The sequence below is a fragment of the Astyanax mexicanus genome, chromosome 1 (genome assembly GCF_023375975.1).
Source record: "Astyanax mexicanus isolate ESR-SI-001 chromosome 1, AstMex3_surface, whole genome shotgun sequence".
Lineage (NCBI taxonomy): Eukaryota > Metazoa > Chordata > Actinopteri > Characiformes > Acestrorhamphidae > Astyanax > Astyanax mexicanus.
The window spans coordinates 2,968,641-2,979,468 of record NC_064408.1 but is presented as its reverse complement, the minus strand read 5'-3'; the positions used below and the strand labels follow the sequence as shown (position 1 = coordinate 2,979,468).

General features: G+C 36.0%; 1 protein-coding gene across 1 annotated transcript; it reads right to left on the bottom strand.

Annotated features, from left to right (window-relative positions):
• Positions 1-4: 4 nt before the first annotated feature.
• Positions 5-9,400, bottom strand: LOC111191420 (uncharacterized protein C3orf85-like). The gene is made up of 5 exons (XM_049465701.1): positions 9,321-9,400; positions 8,202-8,252; positions 5,815-5,939; positions 4,306-4,391; positions 5-337 (listed from the first exon to the last, which is right to left on the bottom strand). Exons 2-5 carry the CDS (start codon positions 8,236-8,238, stop codon positions 259-261), a joined length of 327 nt encoding a protein of 108 aa, XP_049321658.1. The 5' UTR covers positions 8,239-8,252; positions 9,321-9,400; the 3' UTR covers positions 5-258.
• Between the last annotated feature and the right edge of the window lie 1,428 nt (positions 9,401-10,828).

Here is a 10,828-nt window from a genome sequence, read left to right as displayed (position 1 = left end):
CAAATGCAGGCTGAGTCTATGTTTTATTTTTTAATTTTTTAATGTAAACGTCTGACCATACAGTCGGTAATACTTTATGGGTAGGTATGAGTAGGTATAATATTTGTATAATGTATTTTTAGCTACTAAACAACATAATAAACAGAAAGTCCATCCCTGATCTCTGTCCAGTGTGACTCTCTGGAGCTCCCAGTCTCTGCTGGTATCAGATCATCTTCTTCATCATCTTCGTCATTTTCATGGCTGGACTGGCCAGATCTATCGGCTTCTTCCTGTCTGAGCATCGAGATGAGCTCTGGCGTTCCTCAGCATCTCCATATACAGCCGATTATTCTCACTGCCGGAGAAACAACACAGAAAATACTAAATACTGTGCTGAACTCATCAAGAGTTAATTACTTGAATTTCTTGTCTCTTAATAAAGTGTTTGAGAGCATCAGTTAAAGTAAAGTAGTGAAGAGGTAGAGTTACAGGTATACAGTGAATAGTGAATATTTGAGTAATGTTCTAATCCAGGTTATGAGAAGAAACAACTACTCAACTAAATAAAGATAAAAAAAGTGACTTTAAGAAGAAATTTTAGGTCAGTCAATCTGAAAAGAAGAATTTTAAGAACCTTAAAGCATCCTCAAGTGCTGTCGCAAAAAAAAGACCATCGTGATGAAACTGGCACTCATCAGGAAGGTTTGTTAAAAGACTACAGCTGGTCAATACAAAGAAATAGAGCTTTGAAAATGAATTAGACTACGTTCACATTACAATCCACGTTGCTCAAATCAGATTTTTTACTCAGATCAGATTTGTTTATCTTGTCGGTTCACATTCAGTGTAAATGTAAGTGATCTGTATCTGTGTGTAATGTGAACACAGAATCTGTTCCTGAATTGTCTCACATGCTGCACATTGATACCTGTATAAACGCCTCCTTCTTCACCACCAACAAAAACACTCATATTAGAGAGACGAGAGACTCGTAGCTTTATAAAGGGTTATAAATGAGTTAGCAGCTCACATGTGGAGCATCTTTTGCTGGAGTGGAGAAACAGGAAACAGCTGCTCTGAAGTTCATGCTCAGCTCCAGGAGGAGAAAAAAGGCCAGGTGGTTTGCTTTTGCTGTTTTTTGCAGCTATAGCTGCACAGCTGCACCAAGAGATGCAGTGTGGGTATGAGAGAGAAGCACGTAGCGCTAATGCTAATGCGTAAAAACAAAAAGAAGCATGAATTCAGATTGATTTGACCGTTTACATTTATGTCGCATATCTGCGGTTTGGTATTTGGCACGTTCACACAAAAAATAGTGAAAAAATAGACCGGTCATTATATATATATATATATATATAATGTTAGTTTAGTAAAAATTCTGCTTGAATAAGTTTAATTATGTTAACCCTAGATGAAAAAAACGGTGTATTTAAATATAATACTAGTGTAAAATAATGATTACAGTATCTAAAAATATTGAGATAGCAGTTTAATTAATAATAATAAAAAAAATGTGCTGGATTATTATTTTTTTTTTAGGTGGCAGGAATGGGCTTCATTTGAACTACATGTGGAATAATTCAACTTTTTCACCCTATACTTACATTTTTACCTTCTTAACCTGTATTTCAGTATACTTTGAAAAGGTATACTTTATTGGGCTGTGCTAATTTTGTACTGGCGATGTATTTATAAAAATATATACTAAGTATTGTTTTATGAAACTGCTTTTTTAAATGATCAAATATATATAATTTCACTAAATGTGTCCTAGGAGACTATTTCTGCAATAATTATTTGCAAGCAAAACATTAATTTTGAAACAAATTAAAACTGTGCTGATGAACGTGTTAAATGTGTTAAAAATATATATAAAACTTAAAAAGTTTACTTTAGTTTAATGTAAATAACAGCTGATTCTTGCAGCAGTAAAATATCTTGCTTTTGTTTTGACCAGTTTATATACACTCCACAAAATTAAAAATATGATTATATGTGTTCAATCTATATTTTAATAATACATTTTATATGTTTTTAATGTTCAGTTGGACACATCTCACACAATAATACTTAAATTGTATTTGTATTTTAAATAGGGGCGAAAATAACATATGAATAGTTTACTAGTGCACTAAATTTAGTGTTAATTTAATTTTTTTTCACAAGTGTATTTACTGACATATATGTGGTTAAAATTCAGAAACCACACAAATAAAATAGCAACCAGAAGCAATTATAAGAGGTCCAAGCACTTTTAGGTCTTGCACTCCTGAATCAGGACTAATTAAAGAACTTTATGTAACGAATTAATGTTATATTGATATTATTACCATTATTTCACATATTATACAGACATTATTCTAATATATTCACATTTAAGGCATTGAGCAGACGTTCACCCCGAGCTGCTCAGTGTTCAGTCAGTAAAACGCTGATAATTGTTTTGCTGCACCTGCTTTAAAGAGGATCTGAGACCGTCTCAAGTGGAGACAGCTGGAGATAAAGTGCTTCCACCTTAAAACACAACGAGTACGGCTCTGATCCTTTATTACTACAGGAAGTGAAGAGAGCAGGAGCTTTAAAAAATTACTCTAAATATAAATGTTAATTTAAATATATAGTATATATTACTATATACATTTTTTTCTTTAGTTTTTGCTTTTTTGTCATACAGATATTTTTCCGATTATCAAACAAACTTTAATATCAGACAGATAAAAAAACACTTTTAAAATAATTATTTTATTAATTAAGGAAAAAAAATTATCCAAACCAATCTATCCCTGTGTGAAAAAGTGTTTGGTGGCAACAACTGAAATCAAGCTTTACTGATAACTGATAACGAGTCTTTCTCATTTCACTCTGTGCAGGAATTTAGTTCCACTCTTCTTTACAGAATAACAGTTTTAATTCAGATACATTGGAGGATTTTCCAGCATAAACGTCTAAAACTGTTTAAGATCACCTACAGACTTTAACTAGACCTTTAACTCCAAAACCTTCATTTAGTTTTTAGTGTTTAATCCATTCAGAGACAGTGAACTTTAGAGGTTTGTGAGCTTTGGGTCATTGTCCTGCTGCAGAACCCAAGTAAAGTACTCCTGAGCTTGAGGTCAGTAAGGAACAGATGGACGGATTCTGATTCTCCTTCAGGATTTTCTGTTAAACAGCAGAATTCCTGCTTCCATCTATTACAGCAAGTTTTACCCAGCAGCTCCAGATCATCACACACACACACACACACACACACACACACACACACATACACACACTACCACCACCATGTTTTACGTTTTAGATTTAGTATGATTCAGTTCTTTTTCTGAAATCATGTGTTTTTGTTATAGTTTTACTCCAGATGTGACAACGGGACACACCTTCCAAAAAGTTCCACTTTTGTCTCGTCAGTCCTGTAAAGAATATTTACCCATTTTTTTTCCTGGAGATCATCAGGATGTTAGTTGATAAATGTGATTATTGAATCATTAACACTGATCTTAACTGAGGCTTTAGTGAGATCCTGCAGTTCTTTAAATGTTGTTCTGGGTTCTTTAGGGATCTCCTGGATGAGTTCTTCATGCCCTTTTGGAGTAATTTTGTTCGGTTGGCCGGTCACTCCTGGAAAGGTTCACCAGTGTTCCATGTTTTTTTCTCCATTAGTGAATAATAATAGTGAATCACTGTGGTTCTCTTTAGTCTCAAAGCTTTAGAAATAAATTACTTTATAACCTTTTCCAGACTGATAGATGATCAATGAGTTTGTTTTCTCATCTGTTGTTGAGTTTCTTCAGATGGGGGTATAATAATAATATGCTGCTTTTTGAGATCTTTTATCTGCTTCGTGTTGGACTGTGTGTCTCTCCACTCTTCCTCCAGACTCTGATCCCTTGATTTACTTTAAATGAAATGTAAAATGTACTGATGATCAGTGATGGTTTGGAGAGTCATGTCTGTCATCTGCTGGTGTTGATCCACTGTGTTTTATTATCAAGTCTAAAGTCAGTGCAGTTTTGTTTTCCCACAAAATCTTACAGCACTTCATATCTTACAGCTTCCCTCTGCTACTGACAACTTATATAGAGATGCAGGATTTCATTTTCCAGCAGGACTTGGCACACTGCCCACACTGCCAAAAGTATTAGTCTTATATAATCTAATTTTCTGAGACACTGATTTTTGGGTTTTCATTGGCTGTAAGCTTCATAATCATCAACAATAAAAGAAATAAACGCTTAAAATAGATCACTCTGTTTGTAATACACCTATATAATATATGAGTTTCACATTTTAACTGATTTACTGCTAAAACTCAGGGATACTCACTCAGCCATGGAGCGGTCGAACATCAGGTTACCCATGTCCATATAATACTGAGCATCTGTTCTCAGAGCAGTCCAGTATTCATTAGCCTGAAGCAGATAAAACACACAATAGAATCATCAGACATGATTTGAAAATGAAATAAATAAGATGCAACTGAAGTGTAGACTTTCAGCTTTTAGGGGTGCAACAGGAATTAGACTAATAAACTTTACCATAAATAAAAATATTACATTTTAATCATCTTTAACATGAAAGCTTGGTGGTTTTCTGTTATATGAATAAAAAAAAAACACTGTTTCAGCATGACTTCCTTCTGATTTAACTGCGTAATGTTGCGTAATATGTAAAATACAAAATACATGAAACAAATGAAAACAAAATATTTGAAATACATATAATTTCTTTACATATTAACCCTCTATGGCATAGTGTTGCCCTCAGGCCACAAAAGCAAATTGTTTATTATCCATTGTCCTTTAATGTTTTAATATACAGTATAAAGAATTATTTTAAAGCTTACTGACTATTCTATTTTTTTATTTACTCCCCAAAACAAGATTTTAATATTTGTTGCCTTAGGGCAACATCATGCAGTTAGACACTGGAATCGTGCTGATTTTCTCCACAATAAATATGTAATGCTATAGAGGGTTAAAACATTTAAGTGTGAGAGTGTATTATTTAAAAGAGGGCTTTGTTGCCTGAGGGCAACGCAACACCATGCCATAGATAATGCTAAGAAGATGACATCTCCACCCTTGTAAAAAGGAAATATACTTAAAAGCATTAAAAGTTCAAATTAGGTAAAGAATACAAAAAAAATCAATTTAATATACTTCTGTAAAATGTATTTTTAAGCAATGTTGCTTTAAATTAAACATTGTGTTGTTAGAAAAAAATATATATAAATATACAGCTCTAAAAAAAAAAAAGCAAATTAAAATATATTCAAGAGGAAGATGGATGATCACAAGCCATCAAACCACCAAACTGAACTGCTTGAATTTTTGTGTGTGTGTGTGTTATATATATTGACATTTGACATTAAATACTGCTTAAAGTGCACTTTAGTGTCTTTTTTTTCAGTAAAACTAAGGTGTACACAACATATTGCATCAATTTGCAAAGTGTATTGAAAATAATATTGAAAAACACAAACTTAAATTTACCTACTTAAGTTTGCAGAAGTTATATGATTTGTATTTAAATATAGCTTAATTCTAATTGAAATATATATACGTTACCATAAGTTAAAATAGTACATTTAATATGTATTTAAGTATGTATCAATTTTAATGTTAAAAGTATGTACTTTTCTATGTTAAGTGTACTTTAAAAAAATATATACTTCAATGCACTTTTCTTGCACTTTTCAAGGGCCTTTATGATGCTTTTTTTAGGTCTTTACTGCAGTTGTAGTCTTCATGTGATGCTGGTTTGTGTGTTTTTCTAACTGTACTTTAGTCTAAAGTGAGAAGTGAAGTGTCTCTATAAGCTGCACTGGTTTACCTGCTCCTGAATGGTGTAGCCCCACATGTTCTGGGAGTGGTTTGGGTCCCAGTAGCCGGTTTGTCTCTTCTGACGAATGAACTTCTTGGCCTGTTCTTCATTCACAAACGGAGCCGTGAACACCCCTAACCAATCACCAATCACCAAACACACACACATTATAAAATTAGTTAATGAGCTACTGAAAAGATGACTTTTTATCCAATCAGAACAGTGGGATTTAACGACAGACTACAACACTGATATCTAATGGCAGCCCCGTAGCAACAAGGCAAGCAAACCAATCAGTTGCCTAGGATAGGGCCCCGAGCCGGCCTGGGGCCCCCAGACAATGACTGTTTATGAATTAAACACATTCTATCAGTAGCCACCCAGGTCTGTAATTTCTGCACCCAGCAAAATATGTACCTTCATAAACTGAGGTATCCTTCAGAAAGTATAAAAAATATATACATATATATAAATAACTACCTATTACTACTACTATGTTTTTGCAGTATACGGCACACCTAAAATCGTCAATGCGCCTTTTAATCCGGTGCTCCTTATGCATGCATTTTACAAGTCAGGTTGTAAAGAGCAGTAAAGCCACTCTGCTGAAGTACAGAGTATAAGAAAGTTAGCGCTGCTAACCGGGGCTTGATAACGCTGCTAACCAGGGGTGGCTATGCTGATGACCGGAACTGAGTAACGCTGCTTATCTTGGCTGATTAGCGCTGCTAACTGCTAACCAGGGCTGGTTAGTGTTGCTAATCACAGCTGGCTATGCTGCTAAACAGGGCTGGTTAGTATTGCTAATGGCAACTGGCAATGCTGCTAACCAGGGCTGGTAAGTGTTGCTAATCGTAATTGGCTATGCTGCTAACCGGGGCTGGTTAGTGTTGCTAATAGCAACTGGCTATGCTGCCAACCGGGGCTGGTTAGTATTGCTAATGGCAACTGGCAATGCTGCTAACCAGGGCTGGTTAGTATTGCTAATGGCAACTGGCTATGCTGCTAACCGGGGCTGGTTAGTGTTGCTAATCATAATTGGCTATGCTGCTAACCGGGGCTGGTTAGTGTTGCTAATAGCAACTGGCTATGCTGCTAACCAGGGCTGGTTAGTGTTGCTAATCACAGCTGGCTATGCTGCTAAACAGGGCTGGTTAGTATTGCTAATGGCAACTGGCAATGCTGCTAACCAGGGCTGGTAAGTGTTGCTAATCGTAATTGGCTATGCTGCTAACCGGGGCTGGTTAGTGTTGCTAATAGCAACTGGCTATGCTGCCAACCGGGGCTGGTTAGTATTGCTAATGGCAACTGGCAATGCTGCTAACCAGGGCTGGTTAGTATTGCTAATGGCAACTGGCTATGCTGCTAACCGGGGCTGGTTAGTGTTGCTAATCATAATTGGCTATGCTGCTAACCAGGGCTGGTTAGTGTTGCTAATAGCAACTGGCTATGCTGCTAACCGGGGCTGGTTAGTGTTGCTAATGGTAACTGGCAATGCTGCTAACCAGGGCTGATTAGTATTGCTAATGGCAACTGGCTATGCTGCTAACCGGGACTGGTTAGTGTTGCTAATGGCAACTGGCTATGCTGCTAACCGGGACTGGTTAGTGTTGCTAATGGCAACTGGCTATGCTGCTAACCGGGACTGGTTAGTGTTGCTAATGGTAACTGGCAATGCTGCTAACCAGGGCTGATTAGTATTGCTAATGGCAACTGGCTATGCTGCTAACCAGGGCTGGTTAGTGTTGCTAATGGCAACTGGCTATGCTGCTAACCGGGACTGGTTAGTGTTGCTAATGGCAACTGGCTATGCTGCTAACCAGGGCTGGTAAGTGTTGCTAATCGTAATTGGCTATGCTGCTAACCGGGGCTGGTTAGTGTTGCTAATAGCAACTGGCTATGCTGCTAACCGGGGCTGGTTAGTGTTGCTAATGGCAACTGGCTATGCTGCTAACTGGGGCTGGTTAGTGTTGCTAATGGCAACTGGCTATGCTGCTAACTGGGGCTGGTTAGTGTTGCTAATGGCAACTGGCTATGCTGCTAACCGGGGCTGGTTAGTTTTGCTAATGGCAACTGGCTATGCTGCTAACCAGGGCTGGTTAGTGTTGCTAATGGCAACTGGCTATGCTGCTAACCGGGGCTGGTTAGTGTTGCTAATAGCAACTGGCTATGCTGCTAACCGGGGCTGGTTAGTGTTGCTAATGGCAACTGGCTATGCTGCTAACTGGGGCTGGTTAGTGTTGCTAATGGCAACTGGCTATGCTGCTAACCAGGGTTGGTTAGTGTTGCTAATGGCAACTGCCATGCATTGAGGAGTGTGTGTGTGTGTGTGTGTGTGTGTGTGTGTGTGTGTGTGTGTGTGTCTTCTCTTATGTGACAGCTTGTAATTAACTCACCTCCCAGGAGGGCCAGCAGAAACACTATGGTCATCATGTTCCCACCTGATACTAAAAAAAGAAATTAAAAACGTTACGGTATTAAAGTCCTGCAATCAGCGGCCCTATCTTTTCAATCACAAACTGTATCTGTATGTACTGGAGTATTATTTTTACCTCAGTACTGTACTTAAGTACTAAAATATTGTATCTGTATCTGCTGAAGTATTATTTTACTACACTACTGTACTTAAATACTAAAATGCTGTATCAGTATCTGCTGTAGTATTATTTTTACTTCACTACTGTACTAAAGTACTAAAATGCTGTATCTGTATCTGCTGAAGTATTATTTTTACTACACTACTACTGTACTTAAGTACTAAAATGCTGTATCTGTATCTACTGAAGTATTATTTTTACTACACTACTGTACTAAAGTACTAAAATGCTGTATCTGTATCTGCTGAAGTATTATTTTTACTACACTACTGTACTTAAGTACTAAAATACTGTATCTGTATCTACTGAAGTATTATTTTTACTTTACTACTGTACTTAAGTGCTAGAATACTGTATCTGTATCAACTGGCGTATTATTTTTACCTCAGTACTGTACTTAAGTACTAAAACATTGTATCTGTATCTACTGGAGTATTATTTTTACTACACTACTGTACTTAAATACTAAAACGCTGTATCTGTATCTACTGTACTTATATATAAAATGCTGTATCTGTGTCTACTGTAGTATTATTTTTAGTTCAGTACTGCAATTAGGTACTAAAATGCTGTTTCTGTATCTACTGGAGTATTATTTTTATATATTCACTACTGTACTTAAGTACTAAAATGCTATATCTGTATCTACTGGAGTATTATTTTTACTTTATTACTGTACTTAAGTACTAAAATGGTGTATCTGTATTTACTGTAGTATTATTTTTACTCTATAACATTTCCAGCTCTAAGAGGGAAGATTTTATTCTCAAAAATAAGAGGAGAAATGGGATTGGTTACCATTACTCCCACCCTTAAGCTAAACACAAGCATTTTAACATAAGAATCCTCTTAATTACAGTAGATATACTTCATTATTTAGGTTAGTAAAATGTACTCCCTGTTAAAGAAAAGGCTTACCGTTACTCCAGAAGTGCGCAGGGCTGAAGGAGTGTGTGTTGAAGGTGCAGGTCAGTAGGAGAAGTGTGTGACGGGGTGGGGTGGGGGGTGTTGAGAGGGGGAACAGGGGATTCATTCAGTTCAGTTCAGGAGAACATTTTTGAGGTTATTCTGGACGTCAGCAGGAGCCGGAGCTGAAGAACTGAGCCTTTCACACTCTAACTTCAACATTTACACTTAAACTATATAAACTACAGTATACGGACAAATATATCAGGACACATGATGCTCAATCATCTCATATTCATGCATTGTTTCTTCTGGAACTAATAAGACAATGGATTAAGGCGTAACATGAAATAAACCAATCAGTGTCTTAATTGTCATTCCCTTTAAGAGCCAGGTGAGCTCTGACTTTGGCACGTTCATATCTTGATTCGTGAAGATACACCAGCAGCAACTTCTGTTACTGGAACTCACTCCTGTTACTTTTTTATGTTTTGAGTAACATGAATTAAAATAAAAGGAATGCGTTTTTAGCATAGAATTAGCAAAAACATGAAAAATAGCTAAACGTCGGCTATGCTAATAGCATGAGGACACTGAGCACATTCTAGTGAGTTTTGCAAAATGTGTATTTTAAAAATAAACCAATAAGATGTAAGAATTAATGTAGGTAACAGGACTGAGTGATGAGATTGAGCTCCTCAGTCATCGTTACAATAAGATCAAATATACAGAAAAAAAAACTAATGAGGGAACTTTGGGAATTTTGTTCTTCCCATGATCTTCAGAAGAACCAGCTCATGATGTCACTTCCTGTTGTAGAGTAGAATGTTCCAGATGTTTCAGATGATCAGGGTAATGTGTTACGGGAACAGGACACAACTAAAATGTGTATTTTAACTTAAATATTATGAATTTATTATGAAAAAATATATATTTTTGAAGCATAGATGGGATTTGGAGTCAATGCAAACAACAATGCAAAAAATATATACATCTCTGAAGGATTTTAATAATTATATTTCATGGTGAAGTTTATAGTTAGAGAGTTGGGTAACAGCTAACAAATGCTATTTTTTCAGTGTTCTAAGTACTTTTTATTAATGTCTTTAATTATATATCTTACTTTTGCAATTAGGTAAATGTACAAGACACTATGCCTAATAACAAAATGTATTTTACGACGATACTTAATATATTACAAGACAATTCTTTACGATACTTCACAGCATCTGTGTTACTAAAGAAGATAAAATACTCCTAAATAATCAAATACCAGGATTTATTGAACTAATATTCTTCACCGCAGCATTATTAACCCTATTAATTCTATTATAGCGCTACCATGTGGAGTAATGTGAGCATGTGTAAGAGTATGTTTGAGTAAAATGAACATTGTTGTTTTATTCTATAAACTACAGACAACATTTCTCCCAAATTCCAAATAAAAATATTCTCATTTAGAGCATTTATTTACAGAAAATGAGAAATGTCTGAAATAACAAAAAAGATGCAGAGCTTTC